This window comes from Ammospiza nelsoni, chromosome 1 (assembly GCF_027579445.1).
Source record: "Ammospiza nelsoni isolate bAmmNel1 chromosome 1, bAmmNel1.pri, whole genome shotgun sequence".
NCBI lineage: Eukaryota > Metazoa > Chordata > Aves > Passeriformes > Passerellidae > Ammospiza > Ammospiza nelsoni.
The window spans coordinates 55,356,027-55,381,913 of record NC_080633.1 but is presented as its reverse complement, the minus strand read 5'-3'; the positions used below and the strand labels follow the sequence as shown (position 1 = coordinate 55,381,913).

Sequence of the window (25,887 nt, the reverse complement as noted above, 5' to 3'; positions counted from 1 at the left end):
CTTTCTCTGTTTCAGTACATTGGGGGGGCAGAAACTACCTGGAAAAGAAGTGCTGGCAACAAACTGTTTATAACTCCAACAAACATGGAAAGAAAATTAGACTTTCAGAAAATATATCTTTAACAAAACTTTTGCATTCCCAAAAAAACCAAACACACACACATTAAAAAGCTTCATCCAAAACAACAAAACCAATACAACAAAAAACAGCAGTCTGGAGTTGGTTGGTTTGTTTGGTTTGGGTTTTTGGGGTTTTTTATTGGTTTGGGGTTTTTTTACAGAGTTTAGACATTATTGTTCCTAGCCTGTCTATCCTGCCTTTCCTGTGTTCAGGTGTTTGCTAACCCAGTCCTAATTTTCAGGAACGATGACCCTGGAAACTACAGGTCACAGACTCATTTCATTGACTGGTAAAATTATGCAGATTTTTCTGGGAGTTATTGAAAAACAACTTCAAGACAGAGAAATCCTTGGTCACAACCAGTAATGGGTTCATAAGGGGACACTCCTGCTTGCCAAATGTGATTTCCTTTTATTACAAGGTTACCCACTGAGATGAGCAAGGGAAGCCACTTGTTGTAATCTTTTTGGATTTCACTAAAGCCTTTGATACTGTCTGTCACAGGACCTTCCTGGACAAAATATTCAGCACACAGCTGGATAAACACATCATGTAGTGCGTGAGCAATTGGCTCATGGGTTGGGCTTAAAGCTTTAGAGTGAATGGGGTGACATCAGACTGGTGAGATGTCACTAGTGGGGTTCCACAGGGCTCCATCCTCAGCTTTGTGCTCTTCAACATCTTCATAAATTATTTCAATGTGGGACTTGAAGGTACACTAAGTTTGGCAATGATATTAAATTGGGAGGAGCTGTTGACTGCCTTGAAGGCAGAGAGGCCCTGGAAGAGGGGGCCTCAGTAAATTAGAGGGCTGAGTAATCAGCAACCATACAAAGTTCAATGAAGACAAATGCCAAATTCTGCACCTGGGATGGGACAACCTTGGATGTATGGACAAACTGGGGAAAACAAGACACTGGAGAGCAGCACCACGGAAAGGGACCTGAGGGTCCTGCTCAATGGAAAATTGGATATGAGCCAGCAGTGCCCTGGCAGCCATGACGGCCAAGTGTGTCCTGGGTACATCAGGCACTGCATTACCAGCTGGGCAAGGGAGGGGATCATCCCACTCTGCTCTGCCCTGTGTGCAGTTTTGGGTGCCACAACATAAGAAAGATACAAAGCTATTAGAGAGTATCCAAAGAAGGGCTACAAATATGATGAAGGGCCTTGAGGGAAAGCCATACAAGGAGCAGCTGAGGTCACTTGGCTTGCTCATCATGGAGGAGACCTCAAACCAGTTTACAATTTCTTCATGAGGGGATGTGGAGGGGCAGGAGCTGTGGTGACCAGCAACAGGACTCGAGGGAATGGCATGAAGCTCTGTCAGGGAAGATTATGTTGGATATTAGAATAAGGTTCTTTACCCAGAGGGTGGTTGGGCACTGGAACAGGCTTCCCAGGTAAGTGGTCATACCACCAAGCCTGTCTGAGTTCAAGAAGTGATTGGGCAACACTCTTAAGAACATGGTGCGATTCTTCAGGCTGTACTGTGCAGGGACAGGAGTAGGACTTTGGTCAATCTTGTGGGTCCCTTGCAACTCAGGATATTCTATGTTTCTAACTTACACACATCCAGATGGCTTTTTGCTGTATAAATCCAGTCCAACTGAATTAGCAGAATATGCTAGAAACCATCTTGGACATGGATTTTTTCAACAGAAGTGAAACACTGAGGCATATAAAACAAAATATGGGTAAATTCACCTAACAGCAGTGTAACTCTTAACTTTTAATCAAGCTATACCCTGACAGTTACATGCAAGCTGCAAAATCTAAGGTGTATGTAGAACTGAAATCTCAATCACAATCACCCTTGTATATATATCTCCTACATGATCACACTCACAGCTTCTACTCTGGATATGCCAATAAGCACACATAAACATTTATGTGGCAGAGGAATGATAAAAGAGCTTTAAAAAGGTCTGACATGGAGCAGATTTGAAGTAGTACAGAAATAACACAGAACAAAGAGAAATCCAGATAGTTAAGGAAACCAGAGAACTGAGCAGTTAACCCATATGCAGACAAAATAAAACAAGCCATACAAGAAGTCTGGATTTGAAAACTGTTTGAACAAAATCTGCATTCTGCTTCAGAACACTGTCCTGTGGCGGTGGATTTGTTCCTAGTGGTTTAACAGTTTTTATAGGTTTTAAACTGAAGCACTTCCACACTGTATTCTTGGCTCCACTACCTGTTCTTGTTTTTCTCCTAACAGCAAAAGTTAATTATAAGATAATTCAAATAAAAAATTATCTTCTGCTTCATAATTTACAAAGCATCTGCTATGCTACTATAGGACTGACAACAGAGGAAGACAAACACTTCACCAAGACATCACAAAAAGAGTAATTGGGCATTGGAATTGGCTGCCCAAGGAGGTGGTGGTGTTACCATCTTGGGATATACTTAAGAAAAGATTGGATGTGGCACTTAGTGGCATGTCTAGCTGGCAAGGTGGTGTTAAGTCATAGGTTGGACGCAATGATCTCAGAGGTCTTTTCCAACCTACTTTATTTTGTGATTCTGTGACTAACAAACTAAATACACTTCTTTCAAAAATCAGGTATTCTGATACATATGAAGAAAAGTTAAAGGGAAGTCTGAAGGGTTTGCGCATGTAATTTGTAAGTACAATTTAATATTTAACATCTATTTTAAAACACAAGATTAAGTAGATTTATTAAATTTAATAAGGTTTTTATGAATATAAAACCCATGGATGCTGTTTCTTTCTGTGAGACACTTTAAAAAGCTACCATTTAAGGACCTATAAAGATCCTTAACAATGTAATTTCAAAGCTAAACTAGTGCTGGCACTTTTAAAACTTTCCTACTAACTATGCAGGCATCTTTTATACAATCTATGGGAACAAAAGATTTTGCGTTAAAAATTCTGTTGGCATAAATAATAAAAGGGATACACTGGTAATCTTTCATATAAAAAAAAGGACCACCATAGGTATCTGGCTGCTGAAAGTCTCTAACACTGTGCTCTAGGGCAAAGGATTGTATTTGGGTATCTGCATACTGAATGGTAAACATGAATGGAAGTTGCTATATATAAATATAGATGCAAGAGGCTTTGAAAAGCTTAAAAGCCCGAGCCTTTCATAAGCCTGAAGAGAGCTTTCAGCATAATTAGACTCACAGAGCACAAGCAGCCATTTTGAGAGTCTTAAAACCAGCAGTTACATCAGAGTTTCTGGAGACCAATGGAAGTTTTTCCTCCACAAACTCATAGAACATAACATCCATATCTCTATCCAAAGATAGCTATACTTACAATATCTAACAAAACCACTGTTTTTCATTATGAAGATGTATAAATCAGAACTCAGTTTCAACTGGAGCACATTAGGGTGTTCCACTAACGTTTTTCATCACCTTACTTCCCTATTTCTGCAATGCAAAATGATATTTTTTTCTCAAAGGCATAAATAGATTACCAAGCCTGAGAAGTGAAAGCTTAAATGTTTTTATTTAGAAACATTTTAACATTTTACTGCTTTTAATAGTAATACTTTCTCAAGCATTCAAAAACTGAGTAATTATGAAGGGAGAAAGGAAGGAGAGCTTAATGCTTTCTTCCCTCATTTTCCTTTTATTTTTCCTTTAAAAAAACCACTGAGTCGAAGAATATTTTAACTGTTTCTTCATGCACAAAACCTTTGCAGCTTAGCTAGTAAAGAGTTGATACAAACTTCATCCATGCCAAAAAAATCCACAGTTACAGTCACTTCTTTATGCTGTTCACTCTCAGATCACATATACAACTCAAATACTGTTCTGTTTTAGCAGAACTAATATGCATTTGTGTGTGTTGGTGAAACTTTCCTCTCCTGAATTTTTACTGTACCTAGGTTTTGTAAACATATACAATGTGGGTGTTTCTTTAATATATTTTTTAATCAGTCATCCTATTATCTTTAAACTTTCCCATCATTTTCTCCCTCTCCCAGTTCTTACTGTGAGTACTGCCCTAGAATTTTCAAGAAGTTCAGAGAACAAAATGAGTTTTACAGGTAACATATTAGTACACATTGGTAACATTAACAATAAATGTTTCATTACTGCAGCCTTGCATATAAATATGTGAGCCACTACATATGCCACTAAAGTACATACTAAAAGGTCATATAAAGACAACATTGGAGCACTCACACAAACAGTTATGTGAAATTCATTTTTTTTGCAATAATTCTGTTGTATAGTGAAAACTAACAAAGCTTACTTAAATTTGCAGTGAATCCTTAAGGACCTGGAATATGGCCAGAATACACTTTCCTAGGATCACCATTTTAATCACTGTTTCTGTCCAATCTTGTTTAGCTTGAGAGAGAGACAAGTCCAACAAGTGTGTTGTGCTGTGTCCTGGTTATTAAATTTTGATCTGTTACAGCTTTCAGTGACTGGTCAATTTAAACCATGAGCAGGAAAAGAGTACTTACAAAGTAATTATGATGTAGAACAATGAACTGGGATGCTAAAAATTACTGTGCTTTAAATCACTGATGGACTTGGGAATGCCATGCCTCTAAAGCTTGTGAAAAACGCCATTCCTGTCCTGTGCCAATAAGAATGCAGCTTCTATGTGCCTATATCAGAAACCAGAAGTCTGACTTCCTCCCTATGCCTGCTTCCTTTTCTTCGCTGCTTGCCACCTCTCACTGAGCTTCTCTACTTATATATAGTGAAGACAACATTTCCAGGCAAAGAAACATATATTTAAAATAAAATCTAACTATTAAAAAAAAGACTATTTATCCTCACAATAATAACTGTCAGGTTATCAACTAGATGTAGATTAATTTATGTGTCTATGTGAAATAATTATTTCCTGCTACCATTAGAAGCAAATGACATGCTGTATTTCACCGTAAGCAGCAAATATTACACATAACCAATCGCAATGTTAATTCTATCCATTTATCTTGAAATACATACAGACATACATAAATATGAAGAGGAAATTTCTATGCAACACACATACAAACTTGTGCAACAGTTATTTAAATTTGTGTATTGTTGCCTGTATAAGAAAAAATATGTTAATTTTTTAATGTTACAATAAATTCATATCATACAAGCATACCAGCCAGGAGCTATCACCTACTACCTCTGTGAAATTTAGTGCAGGGTTAGCAACAACATAGTTAAGACTGAGGTCTTTGTGAGAACAAGCCATAAGCAAGTAAGTTTGCCTTCTAGTACATTACTCTCCTCCACCTGCTAAAGGCATCACTAAGAGGGGTGGGGAGGACTCACCACACCATCACTCTGTGGCTTAGGTTGTTTGGTGGGATCCAAAGCAAAGATAGTATACTCAGAGAGAAAAGCAGGTTCTGCTATCATCCCGGCTAACAGCTGTTATTCAATGCAAAAAGGAGGAAAATGAAAATAAATCAAGCAATAAAGAACATCGCAAAATTTTACTCCATTTTTCCATGCTATTAAATACATAACAAAGCAATACAGCAGTTTATGAGACAACAGATATCAATAAAGGGAGGATGTAACTAGAAAATACACACTAGATCATTTCAGAACAGCCAAAATACAGTTTTGATCAAAACTCCTTTAGAACAAAAGAAGCATACTATTTAAAAGATCCTAGTTTAGTCCAAGATAAAAAATTATGTTTCAGGCATTGCTATTGTAATTTTTTTTAACTTCTGTGGATGAGTTGTCTTCATATATCGCTGAGCCCTATTTGCTCTCAGTTATTCATTCATTAACAACTCACTATTCTAAAAATTCTATCAGTATTTCAGTAATATATAATCTAAAATGCTTGCTTTTGACTATTTATCATCTGATGCTTTTATACACTAGAATGCTATTTCTATTTTTAAAAATTCCTTACAATTTTTTTAAACTACTAGCAGACTATTTCATAAAAATACCATAAGTTGAATATAACCATTTTATCAAGTCAGTATCCAAGAAGAGATATAAATTCCTAGAGGTGAAAACACGAAGCCAAGAGACTGGAATTTGAATTCAAATTGGATATATACATTTAATGTAATGTAATGCATTTAGGATGCTGTAACTGAGAGACAAGACTATTCCTCTTATGATTATACTCACATACCTAGGTTCAAGGTTCAATTTCCTTACAGCTTGAGATTTCAGAATTGTACTGATTGCTGACTAAACCAAACTAAATAAAACAAAAATGTTCTGAAATAATGAGACAAATCCCTCTATCAAGTTACCAAACAGTACTTTTAGGAATCAAATACTAATATAAGTTAGGAGTTTAAATTACTTTTTTTTGGTGACAATTACATTTATTCCAGTGCTGTAGCAGATTAATTACATAAATTCAAATTGAGAGAGAGAAATATTTTCACAGGTAAGACCTGAAAGGCTACATGACTTTGAATTTGTGTTCGCCAAACCCTCCATGACTTTGAATTTATGTTCACAAAACGTAAGAAATGGTAAATATTCTGTGAGAGCCATATACAATAAATAGCCTCAGATTTGCCAATAACTATTTGCCAACAAAGCTGGAGTTTCTCACTTTTAAGTTACTGCAAAGATGAGCTGCTAATAAAAAAATGGTCACATTCCTCAGGCTCTCAATCTTCATTCCCCTGGAGCCTGAACACACTTGCCCTATGCATTCACTGTGGTAGCAACAACACACTGAGTTAGCTGTCCTCCTCTTCCAGCCTGTCAGAAGTATAATTCTTAAGAGTAAGCTGTGCAAAAGCTCCTCATGCATTCATTTATATATATAAATGTGTGTGTATGTGTGTATGTACATATATTTGTATATGTGTATGTATGCATATAGGTATGTATATATATATGTATAGAGGTGTGTAAAACCCACCTACATTTTTTTCCTCCTCTGAGCTTTCAGACAAGAGAAAAATAAGGAAATTTACAAAACTGACAAGTGATAATGGTTCCAGAAAATCTTCATCAACTGTTGATGGCTGCATAGATTCTTGCTCCTCTTGAAAGGGCATATGCCAATAAAAGAAAAGGCATATACTATGTATACAAAAGTGTACAAACATACAGCAGCAATACTACAAGCAAGTCTGATGGCCTCATGAATTAGAAGCATGCAAATTCACAAATAAAATTATTGAATTTTTAAAGATAAAAATTACTTTGCATGGTTGGAGAGGACCAGTTAAGAAAATGAAAGACAGTTTGCAAAGCACTGATAAATGGATTAGGCAAATATTACTAACCAAAAGATTATGAACATTATTAACATGTAACATATATTATCTTCAGCTTAATTAAATCAGTTTTAACAACATGACCATCAAGAACTTCAGGAATAATTTAAATTATCTCTTCACAATAATAGCCTGCTAGTGCTCAAAATATTAAGTTGCGACATTTCACCATAGCATTACTTTGCTTAATCCTAATTGCATTATTTCGTACACCGAAGTTTGCATTAAAAAGGATTCCTATTTGATCTCTAACAAGTTCATCCCCTCCAAAAAAGATGGTCTGTCAGCTTGTTCAGCATCTATGAATTGTTAGATTTTCAGTAATCCCTGGAAGTCGATGACCATGTTAGTATAGCCAGGTTCAGAAGGCTCAGGCATAAATTCACAAACTCATTCTTTCAAACAATATTAATTATAAAACCCAAAACATACAGGTAAGATGACAGAACTGTAAGCAATGGCAAAAGTTCATTTTAAAAATTCATTTAAACTACCTGGACGACTGATAGGGATATGCAACCCTGTTTTAACACAGTAAGATCCAAACTATTCAATGCCTAAAACATGTCAATCCATATAGCAGTTATGAATTCGAGAAAAAGGAAATTGATGCAGTACTGCTTGAATTTGCAGACATACAACTCCAGTGCCTCCATCATAACTAAAAGCTTACACAAACAGTAGAATGCAATTAAAAATTCTGCTCAGTATCACTGATGCTAATCATGATGCAAGTACATTTCTTAATCATCTCAGCTTTGCCCTTTTTTTGCTGGAGTAAAGGTAAGCACAGAAGAGAAGGAGGCCTCTTTTCCTCAGTTTTTAAATAGACAGGTTGTCCTCAGATCAACTGGCCTCCTGAACTATCAGACAGACAGAGAATAAATAGCCCCTTTGCAATCCAGAAAGAAGCAGTTAGTGACCTGCTGAGCCACTTAAAATGCTCACAAGCCTGTGGGACCAGATGGGATCCATACTAGAGTAATGAGTGAGGTGGAAGAAGAGCATCACACAGCACCTACAAAGTGGCCAAGGGATCAGAACCAGGCAGCTTGGATTTAGGATGGGCAGGCCCTACCTAACCAACCTGACCTCCTTTTATGACCAGGTGACCCACCTTGTGGATGCAGGGAAGGCTGTCGATGTTGTCTACCTGGATTGAGCAAAGCCTTTGACACTGCCTCCCATGGGAAAATCCAGGAAAAGCTGGCAGCCCATGGTTTGAAGAGGTGCACTCTTTGCTGGGTTAAGAACTGGCTGGATAAGCAGGCCCAGAGAGTGATGGTGGTGTTGCATCCAATTAGTGGCCCATCATTGGTGACATCCCCCAGGGATTTGTGCTGGGCCCAGACCAGCTTAATATCTTTGCTGATGATCTGGAGGAAGGGATCGAGTCTACCATTAGCAGATTTGCAGATGACACCAAGTTGGGTGTGAATCTCAATCTGCTGGAGGGTAGGAGAGCTCTGCAGAGCAACCTGGACAGGCTGGATTGATGGGAAAAATCCAACTATATGAAGTTTAACAAGACAAGTGTCAGGTCCTGCACTTTGGCCACAACAACCCCCTGCAGCACTACAGGCTGAAAACAGAGAGACTGGACAGAGGCCAGGCAGAAAGGGACCACGGAGTACTGACAGATGGCAGACTGAATGCGATCCAGTGGTGTGCCCACATGGCCAAGAAGGCCAGTGGCATCCTGCCCTGTACCAGTAACAGTGTGGCCAGCAGGACCAGGGAAGCGATTCTTCCCCTGTACTCAGCACTGGTGAGGCCACACCTTGAATATTGTGCTCAGGTCTGGCCCCCTCAACTTAGGAAGGATGTTGAGATGCTGGAGCATGTCCAGAGAAGGGCAACAAGGCTGGAGAAGGGTCTGGAACACAGGTCCCATGAGGAACGGCTGAGGAATTGTTTAGCCTGGAGAAAAGGAGAGTCAGGGGAGATCTTTTCACTCTCTACAACTGCCTCAAAGGAAGTTGTAGCCAAGTGGGGGTCGGTCTCTCCTCCCAGGAAACAACTGAGAGTCTTAAGCTGCATCAGAAAATGTTTAGGTTTAGGATGCTTAGGAGGATATTAGGAAGAAGTTCTTCACAGAAAGAGTGACTGGGCATTGGAATTGGCTGCCCAAGGAGGTGGTGAAGTCACCATCCCTGGAGGTGCTTAAGAAGAGACTGGATGGGGCACTTAGAGCCATGTCTAGTTGATAAGTTGTTAGGTCATAGGTTGGACTTGATGATCTCAAAGGTCCTTTCTAACCTTAATTCTGTGATTCTGTGAGCCAAGCTTACAAGTAAAGAAGGCACAACAATAGTGAGGCAGAACAGTGAGCCCTCTATCAAGATGAAATTTCAAAATATTTCATCTTCAGTAGCCAAGTGTTTCACACTTCAAATAGCTACCGAAGACAGAATATACAGTCATGGTCCAAAAGTGGTATATCTTTAATACATATGGATCTGGCTGCATTTGCCCATTAGTGAGTTCATCCTCCACTCTCCAATGTTAGGTGACCAACTATGAAAATATTTAAGGACTTGCTTACAGTATTTTTGTTACTCTGTGTGTTGATTTGGCATTGTCAGAACCCAGGACATCTCTCTGGCTGTCCTGAGCAGCCAAGACCCCTGCCAGGGGGCACAGAGCCCCAAAATGCCTGTGGTTTTGATTATGACCCATGGAGCAAGTTACCGACCTTAGATGAAGATCTGCAAGCCATGACAAATTAAGTAGAATGATTGTGAATTTATCACAGGGTGAAAAAGTAGATTTTGGGGGTTTTAGAATGGGATTCAGGGGGGCAAGATGGAGGGATCTGGGTGTGTCCTGCCTTTCTCCTTCTTCTTGGCCTCCATCTTCTGCTGTGATGTTGGCACATTTAGATTGGTTTAGAGTAGAAGCTCACTGTCTAACATAGGTGATAGGTACTGGAAAGTAATTGTATACATAGTATTAGTATGTATGTATAAACATTGTATACATAGTTTTTAGTATAAAGACATAACACCGCCTGGGGGGGGGGGGGGGGCAGGCAGAATGCCTCTGACTGCCTTGCTGAGCTGACCTCGGCAGGACAGGAGAGAGAATTTTATAGATAAGATACAATAAACAACCTTGAGACTGAGAAATGAAGAGCTCTGACTCCTTCTTCAAGCGCCAGGCTGGGAAAAGAGACTTTCTAACATTTCTCGGGGTCACTCTGACAAGCTAGAGGCCCTGACATGGCATGGCCTGGTTCTTTGGTAGTGAGGGAGGGCCACAGAAACGGCTTCTGTGAGAAATGGCCACAAGCTTTCACCATGTAGAACTTCCAAACTAGAACAGCCAATCCTCAAAGGACTGCACCCTGCAAATGAGCGACCCACACCACAGCAATTTCAGAAAGATTGTTTGCCCACGGGAGGGACTCCTGTTGCAGCAGTTTTGGCAGGACTGCTGCTTGTAAGACTGGAGCCAGGCTGGAAGAGTTCACAGAGAGCCACCTCCCATGGGAGGGACCCCACGGCATAGCACAGAAAAGACTTCCCTCCCTGAGCAAATAGAAAAAGATCTCGGGTGATGAGCTAACCAAAATCCCCACTCCCTGTCTCCCTGCACTGTCAGGGGGAAAGAGGGAGGGGCTGGGCTGGGAAGAAAGATATTTAGAAGGCTTATTTTAGTTCTCATTATCCTTCTCTGACTCTGTTAATAACAAATTTACCTTACACCTTTAAATTTGAACCTATTTTGCCCTTTGAGTGTTTTCCCCCAATTCTTATCTCAACTCATGAACCCTCCATTAATTTTCTTTCCCTCTCCTCTGCCCAACTGTAACAAGAGTGAGTGAGTGAACAGCTTTTCTAAGTGCCTGGCGTCTGGCCAATGTCACACCACAACACTCTCAGCTCATAACCTGGTACATATTTAGTTAAATTATGGGCAGAAGCCTCTAGTGAGTCCTGTAATTACACTACTTAATGCATTCCAATATATACATGTGTTTTTATCTGCAGTTTTCTTTTTTTTCAACCAACTATTCAGTACAACTTTAAGAACTAACAGTCTTGTTAACTCTGGGGTGGGGATGTCAGGGAAAGGGTTATTAAAAGTCACAAAAAATTATTCACCTCTGCCTGCAAACAGGCAAGAAGCAACCTGCTAGTCAGCCAACATTAAATAGTATTACCACACAGGATCCTTGTGCTCCAGGATTTGTCCTAAAACCCACTCTGAATTATCTTACTAGCTTCAGAAACATTAAATACATTTGGTGCTATATTGTCTAATGTATCACTAGCAGCATATCAGCAGTAGGCTGGTAGAGCAACCAATAAAACTAGATAAGCTAGAATCAACTGAGATGAAGCATACCATAAACAGAAGATGCAAAGATGTAGATCATTCTTTAACCTTTTCTAATCCTAAGAATACCATCATATCACACTAGCTTGCTATAGGAATCCTACTAAGATCTTCCAACACTTTGTTTCAAATATACTCTGGGGGGAGGAGAGGACCTTGGAGTCTTGGAGCAGCTGCAAGTTTACCATGAGTCAGCAGTGCCCTTGCAGCTAGGAGAGCCGGTGGTACCCTGGGGTAAATCAGGAAGACTGTGCCCAATAAGTTGAGGAAGGTGATTCTCCCCTCTACTCAGCTCTAATGAGACAACATCTGGAGTGCTGTGTGGAGTTCTGGACTCTTTAGTACAAGAAAGATAAGGAGCTACTGGAGAGGGTCCAGCAGAGGGCCACAAAGGTAATTAGGGGTCTGGAACATCTTTCTCACATGGAAAGACTGCAGGAGCTGGGCCTGTTTAGTCTAACAAGAGAAGACAGAGAAGAGATCTAATCAATACATACAAGTATCTCAAAGGTTGTCAAGAGGATGGTGCCAGACTCTTTTCAGTGGTGCCCAGCAAAAGGACAAGGAGTAATGGCCATAAACTAAACCACAGAAAGTTCCACCTCAACATGAAGAAGAACTTCTTTACACTTAGGGAAGCAGAACACTAAACAGGCTTCCCAAGGAGGTCATAGAATGCCCCTCTCTGAAGACATTCAAAACCTACCTGGACACATTCATTTCCTGTGTAACCTGCTCTAGGTGACCCTGCTTTGGAACAGGCTTTGGCTACATGACGTCCTGTAACGTTTGGAGGTGGGGGGAGGAGTGGGTCAGAGACAGGGATGACACACACTCTGAAGTTCTTGTGATGAACAGCCTTGAGTTAATTCCCGCAGCTCCTTTTATAGGCGCTCCAGTTACACATGTGATTTGTTGAGGTCTTAGCCCCATCCAGCTCTCTGGCCAACGATACATTTGCATTTAGAGCTGAACGACACTGGCTGAGGGTCCCTGTGCAGATTGAATCCAACCTATCCTTGCCCACCCAGAGACTCCAATGCTACAATCTCCACAGATTCCTTCCAATCCTACCAGTTCTGTGATACTCCAGGGTAAATAATCTCCCTAGCCCATACTGACCTTAATCTCAGGCACCAAATTTATAAACTGAAGGCTGTTGAGAACTACAAATAGTAGTTAGCTCAGTATACAATGGCACTGCAAACTACAGATTGTGCCCTGGGTGGGGAGAAATGGCTGAAACCCCCAGTGATGAGCCCTTTGCCCAACAAAAAGGCACAGCCTTGCCATGCCAGCTGGACTGTGTCCAGCTACCCAGTGACTCTGTAGAACCCAATGAACAGTGAGAAGACCCCAGATCAAATATCACCATTAAAACAGGCACACAGAATGAAAGCCAGGCATTCCTTTGTTCAGGGTCCCTGAAGGAGACACCCAACTCCATCTGCCATTATATTGCTGCACCATGATAAAAATTCTTAAAGGAAGCAGAGTCTAGGACTCTGCTATGGGAAACCCTGGATCAAGGCAGCAAGGGAAACTTGTCTGACGTGTGAGCGTCATGAAGCTTGTCTTAGCATGAGTGTGTGGGGAGTCAGGTGGGGCACCCATCAGCTCATTGGAGCTGCTTGTGGTGAAGGGGCTTCAGTCCCAGCAGCAAAAGCCTAGGGTGGTGTGAGTGTGACTGCCAGAGTGGCTCATGGGCAGTCAAAAAGGAATGCTTCCTTAGCAAACTGTGACACTACTGATCTTCTGTCACAATATTTAAGGCTTATTCTGTTTTTCTGCAAGTAAAATCCTATTGAGTAACAAATGTTTCTATCTTGGATAGAAGGCTGCAAATGAGGTAAAATTTGCAGCTGATGAAGCTGCAAATTGGTTGATGAAGCCAAACACCAGATACCTTCAGTATCCTATCAAAGGACACATACAGTTATTGTTTAAATAACCCTTGAATTTTCAACATTCTGAACAATTTTTGTACCCCTCAAGTTTGGCCTAACTGAAGCAGCCTTACTTGATCTTCAAGGACTTCCTGAACTCTAGAAATGACTGTGTTCTTATTAGGATTATTATTCCTCGTTCCTCTGAAGAATTACCATGCTCAAATCTTCTTTCACAAGGATTCTGGTGAGTGGGGTGCAAAGGCCATAGAACATGCAATTTCTAGATCAAACAGCTTCCTTAATATGCTGTGAAAGAAACCCCAAAATTCAACAGGGATCAGAGTTTGGCCCAAGTCTCATTGTTGTGGAGATGGCAGTAGGTGAATATTATACATGTTACATGCATGCAGTATGTTTGATTGCCAAAGGTAATGATTATTCCCCTTCAGAAAAAGAGAATCAGTAGTTCTAAATTTTGTATTAGCCTGTTATGAAGCAAATTTTGTTAGCAAATTGCATCACAGCATATGGGTATTTGTAGTATGTTAATACTTAAAAGCTTCTATTAACTGTACATGAGCAGTTTTGTTATGTTATATACCAGCACAGCAAGACAGAAGAAAGAGGATGAGACTACAAAACTAGTCTAAGTGAAAAGCCACCATTTCCTCATCTACTTAAGAAGCTAGAAGATGTCAACTATCAGCTAAAGGTTTTCTTTCAACTCTTACTTAAAAAGAACTTATTCCCCAGAGTAAAATATAGAAATAAATTTGGTTATTTGTCCTAAGGGAATAGGAAAAAGTGAGGAGCTAAAATTTCAAGAGTTTCTCTCTGCGATAAAGTCCCAGGATCTAGGAGAGCTGAACTGCACTTTAAGAAAGCTGTAGTACAGAAATCAAACAGGTCTTTTCTGGTTCGCTTTTCATTTTGATGAGCCACCTAAGCATGTAAGCATCCTGTATGTATCAGGAGTTGTAAAATACAAGTAGTTTAGATTCAAACTAGCTTATGCAGCCTCCAAAAATTAGTCCTAAATATCAGACAGGAAAAAAAAAACAGATATATCTGAACCACTACCATCTTTGCATGGCAACACCTATTTAGAAGTACTTCAAATAAAGTATATGAATACAGAAAAGACACAGGAATAACAAAGGTACTGAAGGTATATTATTTCAGCTTTACTTGTCATGCTTTACTAATAGCCAATGTCAAAGAAGCATTTCAACTAATTTAATAAAACAGCCATTATATACCATTAAAGTGAGACCAAAAAGTACCTGGGCTAAGTATCTTTAGGTCTAAGTGCTACATATATTGTGCTCTGCTGTCACTTCCATAACACTCATAAGGATATCAGTGACATTTGGATGCATGACTGGTAGGTCACCCACAGCAGTCCATCAGCTGCTTTCTCTCAGCTGATAGCAAACTAGCACTAGCTTTGTTATCTTCTGCAGTTGGGCCTTGTATACTTGTAAACAAGTATAATGTTGTAGAACAAAAAGAACATTTTTAACTTACAGGAGCTGAAATGAATACAATTTATGTATTTCACCTCAAACTCTGTTCAAAAGCCAATGTGGTAACAGTTTGAAAACTGAACACTATTTTTCCATAGAAAAGAAGGAACTCACTAAATAAGCATATTTTAATAGTCTAGGGCTGTTTCAAATAGCAGCATATCAAATCAAAAAGCACTGGGTATGCAAAATGTCAATGAAGTTCTGCGGAAGTAGTTTTACCTCACAATGTGATCATGTTTTACAAGCTACTTGCAGTAAGAGAATACAGAACTATTCAGACCTCTGCCTTTTCCTATACATTAAAAATTTTGAGGTTTTCCATAACACTGCTACTGGAGATTCATATATCAAATAAAATACAAGCTGAAGAGGAAAGTTGGCATGAAAAAGAAACTTACCTGGTATTACATAAATGAAGCATACAAGATGTAGGTTTATTTTAAACTGATAGCATCTTGGAATCTTGAAATATTAAAGTATTTTTAAAATCTTCTCATTGTAGAGTATAAAGCAAAAATGTTGGCACGTATGTTTTATTATAATTATTTGATCAGACTAATGATGTCATTTACAACTGTAACTAATTCTGAAATTACTTTTATTATAAAAATATTCTGAGAATAAACCAAAGATTTCATGTGTGATACTTGCAATTTTAATACTATGGAAGTAAAAATACAAAATCCTGATCTATTTAAAGACTTACTAAAACATACCTCACAGAGGACACAAAACATATAAAAAAATTATGAAACACTAATTTTGCTTAGCTTTCAGTAGTAAAAGGGACAGTAATTATTCATGTACTGCAAAAACGTTTTAGCATACAATACTTCTCAACCAAATGTTTTCAGTGTATTAAATGTAGCCCAAGAGCTCACTGTAATGCCATTGCCATTGACACCTGCACATAAAACAACTGCCTGGGCAAATGAGAACACGGCAATAAAATACCCTCCAAAAGACTTAATGCATTCATCTAATCAGGGCATGTATTTTCACTGACAATATGCAATATCTGCATCTTATTTACGCATTGTATACTGCTGCTGAACTGAATTTTATGAAAATTTAATCCAACAGATTTCAAAGATTATTTACTTTTAATCATACTGCCAACATTTATGAGAAATTTTTGGATAAATTAGGTTTCTTCTTTTAATCATTTAAACTTAATTTTTGTAAAATATTCTGCTTGATGTAAAACCAACAAAAAAAAAAAAAAAAAGGTTCTCATCCCCCTAGGAATTCACTACTTCTTGAATTTCTAATTAAAGGATGTGTTTCACAAGTAAAACTGTTATGGCAGCTCCCCTAAGACCAAGGATAACTGCAAATCTGAGGGTACTTTAGTACTTCTACTATTAGTTTTTCTACTCTTAATCTTATTTCTTCTTCTGCCTCTCTTGTCATTCCAGTCTAACCAGTCTATTTAGAGATTAATGTTCTTCCAATGTAACTTGGCATGGGCTATGGAGAATCCTTTGCTTCTCTTGTTTATCTGGAACAGCACTCTGAAAATGGAGTTTGCTGGGGACAACACTTATGTAATGAAGTAAGTGTAGTTCTCAATAGAAACCATGAAGAAAACCTTGGCCAAATCAGTTCTTTTGCAGGTTATACAATTAAAAAAAACAAAACAAAACAAAACAAAAACAAACAAACAAAAAAACAACAACAAAAAAAAAAACTAACAGGGGAATCAACTCTCAGTACCAACTCACTCCTTCTAGGCCACAGTAGTAGTTCTCATGTGGCAATATGTTAATTCTATACCCTGTATTAAGAACAGAAAACTCTCCTTACTGAAAAACTTAGTAATTTATCCCAGGTGATGCTGCTTGCTAACATTCTGGAGCACCAGTTAACAGAAAATCTTTCTCCAAGGAGAGAGGGAATTGATTACAGATACATATACATGCACACACACACACACACATATATACATATCACAGTAGAAAAAAAAAAAAGCATTTATCAGAAAATACCAAAATACAAAACAAAATCATGAAGTACTTTCCCTTCCATTTCTACTATTGTAGGAAGCAAACTGCCAAGCTGGAATCACTGACAGCATTCATAATGAAATCCATTGCAAATTTCAGGTATAGCTGATTATCTCCTAAAGAAAAAATGGTGTTAAAAATTAAAGTGGATTGTTCCACTGCAATAAAATGCATTATTTTTTGTGGCAAAACAAAGCAACTGAATTCTCTGACAAGGACAAAACATTTCCTCTGAAAAAGTTCACAGAATCACAGAAGCATCCTGTTTTATGCTACCAGACTATGTCCATGCTCACTAAGTCAGGGAAATGTTATGTTTATTTATATTGTTGCCTTTTTTTTTTAATCAAGTTGCTTCAAAAGAGCCATAGTACTTAATATGAAACAAGGTAAGTGCAGATTATCTTCTTTGTTTGCTTTATTATGCAAGTCAAGGTTACCCATCATCTTGATAATGATTTTAATGATATTTTATGACTGATAATTTAGACTCAGTTTAGTTCGTTGTTCAGTTTTTTGGGGGGGCGGGGGGAGTGGGAGGAAGGTGAGGGGGGCTGGGCTGGTTTTAAGTTTGGGGGAGGGGAGAAAGGAAGTGGGGTGGGGGAAATAACTTTGAGTTTGATACTTATTACTGGCATGGTTAGAAACAATCACAAATGCTCTGTATAAATCCTTTGGATCATCCACCTCAAATGACCTGGATTCACCTAGCTTTTCAACCAAAAGTGGGACAAAATGAAGTGAGTCTCTCTGAATTTATCCTCTGTCCCACTTCCTCACTGAGTTCAGTTCAGGAGTAAGATTTTTAAGACCTGAAGACTTAAAGCGTTTCCTAATCTGGGGGTTAATCACTACAGCTTAAAGATCTGTTTTATTACTATTAAACACTTCAGTATTTAACCTAAAAATATACTATTTGTAGCTATAAATACACAGAAAATAGTGAGACTGAGAAATAAAAAAAAAAAAAGTAATGAAGGACATAAAGTTAGATTTTTTAAGGTGAAAAGTAGAGAAAAACAGTTCTCAACTGACCTCTTTGTCTGGTGTTAAAGTGCCTTCATGATTCTGATCTGTAAATGAAGATGTCCTGATTCTGTTGCCAGTTGATGGAGGGGATCTGGAAGGGACCTATAGAGAGATCATGTATATCAACAAGTAATACTATTAACTCCGGAACTAATTTTTCTGTATCATAATTTACTTCAAGAATCACTAACTATATCATCTCAGTGAAACCTAGTCTAGATCTTTTTAAAGAAAAAACTGTCTGTGACAAGTTCTACCTTCCGTAGAGGAAAATGTGTCCTGAATCAGCCACAAAAACAAACAACAAAATGGGTTATTTTCATTATTTCTGACTATGGTCCTCTTAGACCATATTTGAAAAACAAGCCTCCCAATATTTTAGAAACATATTACAGTTGCTTGAGGTTTAGGTTCAGTGATTTGACAGGGATTCAAGTATTTAGAAGTGGAACAGAATCTGATCGAGAACTTAGAAAATTAACAACAGAAAATGACACTAAGAAAATTTATGAACTTTAAATTTGTGGTATTTATAACACTGAATCTAAACAATGAAAAAGGGGCAAGAAATTGCTATATATTTTGTTGTCTATATGTACTTGTTGATCCTATCAAAACTAAACATCTATTCACAGGAATTTTACAACTTCATTCAAACTGAGGTTCTAAAATGTCACACCAGCTCAAAGAAACTACCTTGCCAGCCTCATCATTCAAACTTCAAATATAAAATTTCAGTATAAATGTAATGAGTAGTAAAGTATCAACAAGCAGATCTATACAAAAGAAGGTATTTAGCAAGATTTCTCATTGGGTATTGTGAAATGCTGGAAGGAAATATTTCAGGCATGTGGCAGGAGGAAGAGGAAGGTCAGGCCTTGCTTTTGATGAGGTGATGCCTTCCTGCACAGACCCCATCCCTCTGGACCTGTATCCCAGTCCTGCAGTGGCTGCCAATACCTGGCACACTTGAGGAAATGTGCCATGCTCTGCCCCTGGAGCCCAAATCCAGGCCCGGAGTGGTCAGATGACCAGAAGTTCCACCTGCAGGAAGGGCCCAGGGGTACTTCACCAGGATATAAGGCAAGCACATGCATGTTTTGACCCTACCTCTTCTTGAAATTGCTATCAGCTGAACAGGTCTGGAACCAGGAGTGGTAGCTGTATTTGTTCTTTTTTATATCAAAATTATTTGTTCTTATTTATATCAAAATCAGTCACAGTTACAGGTCTGAAGAGGTAGGCCAATGTCTCAGCTTGAAAATACTATTCAAAAGTCAAACAGTTTACCTAGTACCAAATAGCTATTCATCATGAAAGCTTTATGTTCTGCTGAAAACAATCATACCAAAGTATTCATAGGATTTGTACAAAACCTAACCTATTAATGCTGACAGCCTACTCTTCTTTTATTCCTACCCTCAATCTAATGCCAGGGTTTTAAAGATTATTTGAAAATCAATTTCCTTCTGTTTGGTGAGGGCCAGAAACATTCAAGGACACTTTGTCACTGCTTAGAAGCAGTATGAACACATCTCTATGGTTCTACAGTTCTCACTGCTGCATTCAGACTTCTTGTCAATTTACAGTCATTTCAGTGGCACTAAGGTTTGCAGCACAAATATTCATTGATCTTACGCAAAACCAAAAAGAGCTGAAACAGGACAGTACAGTTAAATTGGAAGGGTTCAATTTCCTGACCAGCTCAGGGTTAACTAAAAGTTAAAGCTTGGCTTTAAGGGCACTGTCCATGCCCCTTCAGCACTGACAGGCAGGGGTGAGGAAGGCATCAACCACCTCTCCAGGAAGCCTATTCCATGCTTTGGCCACCCTCTGGGTAAAAAGTGTTTCCTTATGTAAGTCCAAATCTCCCATGATAGACACAGTTTGAGTTATTCCTGCATGTTCTGGCACTGTGTACCAGGGAGAAGATCTCAGTACCTCCCTCTCTACTTCTCCTCCTCAGGAAGCTGTAGGGAGCAGTGAGGTCACCCCTCAGCCTCCTCCTCCTCTCCAAACCAGACAAGCCCAGTGCCCTCAGTGCTCCCCAGAGCACATTCCTGCCAGCCCCTTCCCCTGCTTTGGTGCCCTTCTCAGCACATGCTCAAGGACCTTCACATCCTTTTTAAATAGTGGGGCCCAGCACTGCACCCAGTGCTCGAGGTGAGGCTGCACCAGCGCTGAATTCAGTGGGATAATCACCTCTCTTGGCTGGCTGCTGATGCTGTGTTTGATGCACCCCAGGATGAGGTTTGCTCCCTTGGCTGCCAGGGCACACACACTGCTGATCCCATTGATCTTCCTGCCAACCAGCACCCCCAAACCCCCTTCTGCAGGGCTGCTCTCCAGCTATTCCTCTCCCACTTCAGACTTGTGCCTGCAATTATTCCGTCCAGGTGCAGAATCCAGCATTTGCTTGGTCTTGCTCAGCTTCATGTCACTGGTGACTGCTCAATACTCCAATCAATCCAGGTCCCTCTGCAAGGCAAAGCCTCTTATCCCATGGGAGAGTCAGCAGCACTTGCCAGTTTGGCATCATCACCTAACTATCTGCACATTCCCTGCAGCCTCCAGATCACTGATGGAGAGACTGAACAGAGCTGCCTCTAGACCTGAGCCCTGAGGAACACCACTGGTAACTGGTCACCAGCCACATGTCCTGTTTGCTGCAATAATTTGAGCCCTGCTCTTCAACCAATGCTTCAGCCAGTGCACTGCATACCTGCTCATCCCACTGTTGGAAAACTTGTCTGGAAGAAATAGTGGGAAGAACAGTACCAAAAGCCTTTATAGAACCCAGAAAAACTACATCCACCACCTTCCCTTTGTCTACCAGGCAGGTGAACTTACTGCAGAAGGTTTTTTAAACAGGATTCTCCCTTTGTGAACCCACGTTGACGGTCTGATAATTGCACTGCTCTTTACATGTCTTTCAACAGCATACAGTATGATTTTCTTAATAATTTTTCCAGGTTCTGAGGTTATCTCTGTAGTTTCCGGCATATTCCCTCACGCCCTTCCTGGAATAACACTGGCTAGCTCAGTCAGCAGGGACCTCCCCAGATTGCCAGGATGGCTGAGAGGTGTCCTACCCCTAACATCTCCTAGCTCCTTTAGTACCCTGGGTTGAATCCCATAGGCCCCATGAACTTACAAACATTCGTTCAACTGACACAACTCGTCTGTTAAAATTTCCATGTTCACAAATGAAAAGTTAATGTTCCTGTAGCCATGGTCCTCTGACTCAGGACCAGGCAGACCAAGGTCTGTCAGCACTATTAAAAACTGAGGCAAAGAAAGTACTGCCTGTCTCCATTTTTTCTTCATCCCTATTTGTCAGGTGACAGTCTTGGACATGTAGCAGTTTAAGACATCGGTAATTGCAACAGCGCTTTTTTCCACCCTGTCAGCCATCAGAAAGAGATGTGTTCCTCAGACTGTGAGGGACAGCTATGCTCAATTTGACAGATGACATCAGTTAGTAACCATTCATATGAAAGAGGAAGGCCTACAAACACCTCCTCAGAAAAGGTTATATTTCTCAAGTTATACTTGAGAAATTTTACCTCCAGGTTTACACCAGTCTTAAATTAGTAAATTTAGTCTTGGACACTACAAACCAAAGTACAAATGTGAAGTTCTAGGTCTCAAAGTAAAGGATATAAGTAGAGCATAGAGGGTATTAAGCATAGTGAGTGAAGCCTCTCTACAACAGGGTGTAGGAAAAAAAGAGCAAAAATTAATGCAAACATGAGTTTCATAAACTAAGAAATAGTAAGAGTTAGAAAAATTTGGTCTGAAAATGTTTTGCCAGGAAGGAATGCATTTTGAGGATTGGAATTACTGATCTGAATAAAAGCAAATGAAAAAAGCATATCCCACACTTTTTGCAAGACCACAGTATATTTTATAAGCCTCAAAACCTCACTTCTTCCTTCAGACTGTTTTCAAATGTGATACAAGAAGTGAGAAGAAAAACTTAGTTTACTCTTAAGATCAAATTTAACTATTTCCCCCTATTGTTGCTTGAGAGCAACTGAGGAGTAAGAAACATTGCAAGACAACTATTTCACATGAAATAAAATTGTTGTAATGTCTTGTTGTAATTTCTTGCTTTTGCCTTTCCATTTATATCAACCCTTGAGTTACATAATCAGCTCTGTCCACAGTACAGCAGACTAGGTCTATAAACTAGGTATAATTTGCTATAAACTCTCATATCAGGTTTCAGAGTATTTGTCAAAACTAATTTTTCAAGAGCCAGATAAAGACTAAAGTACATTAGGGTGTTGGGTGCATATATGCATGTAAGCCCATATTTATTCAGTAGAATGATTCTCAGAGAGTATCAACTCTTGAACACAAGCATGGAGCATCCCGAACAAAGCAGATTACAATCTCCTGAACTAAGTGGATTACAATGCTGTGTGAAAGGTGTCATAATTTAGCTGCTGCACACTGAAAACAGTAAACTCTGCAGATCAATCTCTTTTACACTGCACTGAAAGCTCACCACATACGGCAATAAAGACAGCACTCTAAACTTAACTAACACAATCATACTTCACTAACTAGAGAAGGCACAGAATGAATACTATGGAAGGCCTTAAAGTAGGATTCAACAAGCTACACAAGACTTCACAATAGATCCATTTCCAAAAATCTTACCTCTATTTCACAAATGAGTGATTCAAATAATAGAACATAACTGTCAGCAGTTTTGAAACCATGGTCTAATACTGTGACTATGCAGTGCCAAATCTCCCAGTGGTTCAAATTACATTCAGATCTAGCCCAAGCAACTAGTCACCTATTTGTCAAAGTAATTAAATTACCTGTCTCTAGCTTAAGATTCACAGAATTCAGAGTTTATATTAGTATTTATACTTTTAGATTCCAAGATACACGGACACTTAACCTAGAATGAGACACAGACAGCCATTATCAGCAGACTTTGCCATTAGGATGTTAACTTGCTGAAGTCTTTCTACCCAAAATTATTCTGCTTTGACACGTGCATGAAATCATCACAACTTTTTTTTCATCACCACTTTCACTTACATACTCTGGACACGTCCTATCTGGTGGGCATTATTATCACTTAAAAATATCCTTTACTAGAATACATTTATAATAACTTAGTGAAAGAAAGTACACGCAAGAGGAAAACGGCCAATGAAATTATTACTAGACCAAATAAGTAAGTGCCTTGTTCTCAGATTTATACTATATTCTCAATTAATCTACAGTTTAAAAAATGCAAAAAATGCAAGAATAAGGTCGAGGTAAGCAAACCAGCCCTCTACAAGATGTTAACAGAAGGGACGTACAGAACTGAAAGAACAAGCATTAAGATGAGAGAAAAGGATAACTAGGGAACTCAATGCTGGATTGTTATTCAATACACTTAAAAGTATCATTACTTTAAATGCTAAGGAAGAAACCCATTTCTGTTTCGTTCTGTTGTACGTTCAGGCAAGAGATGGTTTTTACATTCTCCCACAGGACAGCTATCGTAGAGCGGACAAAACGAAGCACAGTTTCTAGCAGGAGGAGGATGGGCAAGCACTTAGATGACGAAGTTCTAGCGAAGCCGCCCGGCGCTGACAGCGATTCCCGCCAGCCGGCCGAGCCCGGAGCCCTGGATCGGACCGGCCCCGCCGCAGCCGCAGCCGCGGGAGGGTCGCGCCGCGCAGGCCCGGCCGCCCGACCCGCAGGACACCAAGGCCTGGCCGGGCGAAGCGCGGCCCTGCCCCGACAGGTGAAAGGCCGTCACCAGCGCCCACAACGGACACGTCTCCCAGCGGCCCCTCCTCGCCGTACCTGCGGTGGGAGGGAGCTCGCACGTCCACCCGCTCCGCGCGGCTGCATCTGCTCCTCGCCAATCTTCTGCTTCAGTTTCTTGAACATGGTGGCGGGAGGGAGAAGGGGATGAGGGCACGGCTCCCGGGCCGGCTGGTCCGGCGGCAAGGGGCGCCCAGGGGGCGGCGGAACCGATCTCCCCCCGCCCCGGCCCGCGGAGCCGCCGCCGCTCCGCCCTCGGACCCCTCCGCGGGGCACGGGCAGCCGCGACCACTGCGCCTGCGCAGCCAACGTGGAGCCCAGCGCGTCGGCCGGCACGGTGTGCGGCGAGGCACAAACTTCCAAAGGCTACGCGCGGCGCTATTCCTCCCACAGCCCGGGCGGAGGTGCAGCCTGGGCGCCAGGACTGCGGCGGGGCAAAGCGGCGTTGCCTGGCCTCACTTGCTCCATCTCTCCCGGAGGCCGAGGGAGGCGGTGCCGTCCCGGGAATGTTGCAGGCGGAGGAGTGATTACTTCTGCCCGGAAGGACGAAAAACAGAGCAGTAAAAGCTGCCGCCTCGCTGCGCCTTTCCGCCGCCGTAGCCGTTTGATTCCGTACCTTCAACCGCGCCACGGAGACGCTTGACTTGCCAGAATGCTGCCTCTGAGGGGCTGTGAGTCCTCGCCTAAAAGTCCTCCTGAGTCGGTCAGCGACAGTGTCGAGGACAAGCTTTCACAAGCCGAAGAGCCGGTAACAAAAGAGCAAGGTAACAAAAAGGTGCTCGGTTCTAAGACTTGTGAAAGCTTCCGACTAAAAAATGCCCAACAGTTGCTTTTTGAAGCTGCCTGGAAACCTATCTGCTAATAAGAAAGTCGCCGCGTTTTTCTTTTGAGTAGCCTGTTCGTAAACCTGAGATACACTGTTACAACTAAAGTACCATTGAAGGTGGAAAGACGGTGTTTGCTACTACCGCTACTATTTGCTACTACTGTCTCCACGAAACTGTGGCAGAAATGTTCTTGGCGGCTCAAGGTTAAAACCTCTGGCTTTAGATCCCTTGTTGGATGAGGTTTGTGAATGTGTGTTCAGGGCTGCGAATGTCGACGCAGAGGGCTGTCAGCAGTAGCCAGCATTCATTCTCCAACAACGGGACTATTTTGAAACTTACTGTGTTGACAGTGACAGTGTATGAAGGCTAAAAAATGCATGGTGCTGTTTGCAAGAAACAATGAACCACGTGTTCTTCTATAAAGCTTCCTACTAGAGAGGCTGTGTGCAATAATCACAAATGCCCAGAGGTGTTTTCACTGAAATACACTCCTGAAATCTCTAAGTAATTTGAGGAGGGGGGAAATGGATAGGAAATTATTTTCCCATTTGTTTGACGCTGACTAAAAAAAAAATCAAGCTAAATATACAGCAAAAATAAATTGCTGGTTTTCTTGGTTTTTTTTTTTTTTTTTTTTTGCTATATTAAACAAACATAAAAATATGGTTTTATGTTTTAAATAGCAGAAAAAAAACCCTTTTTTTAAAACAATTTTTTTTTTTTACAATCTGTTTAGTTGTAGATAAACCCATTTGTTTGTGTGTTCCTGTTAGGACTATATGCATACTGTGTGTTCCTATTAAGACTGTATGCATAGTTCAAATGACAACAGTGACTTGCACACTCTACTGATTTTTCGTGAGAACAGCTGTTGACTTCAAACACCTTCAAAAAAGCTAATCTGAACCTACAAGCTGTAATAGCCAGGTAAGTATCTTGAAGATTTGTAGGGTATCTTTCCTGTAGGTTGAGACAGAATTATAGGAAAAAGTCCCCAGAATTAAAAGGACAAAACCATCTGAATAGCAGTCCATAAGGAAATAAGATAAAATGGGCAATTAAGTTTATTGCATCCATAAAAATTAAACATTTTCTGCTTCAGTAGGGTAGCTTCTGTGTCCTCTAAATATGACATGCAGCAGCATGA

At 40.2% G+C, this 25,887-nt stretch overlaps 1 protein-coding gene across 1 annotated transcript in view; it reads right to left on the bottom strand.

The window, feature by feature from the left end:
* GOLGA4 (golgin A4) overlaps positions 1 to 24,381 on the bottom strand; it is a 72,841-nt gene extending 48,460 nt beyond the window's left edge. The window contains 5 exon segments of the mRNA XM_059470631.1: positions 5,396 to 5,494; positions 18,136 to 18,231; positions 23,953 to 24,173; positions 24,176 to 24,293; positions 24,295 to 24,381. Coding sequence (XP_059326614.1) covers positions 5,396 to 5,494; positions 18,136 to 18,231; positions 23,953 to 24,173; positions 24,176 to 24,293; positions 24,295 to 24,381 — 621 coding nt within the window.
* Between the last annotated feature and the right edge of the window lie 1,506 nt (positions 24,382 to 25,887).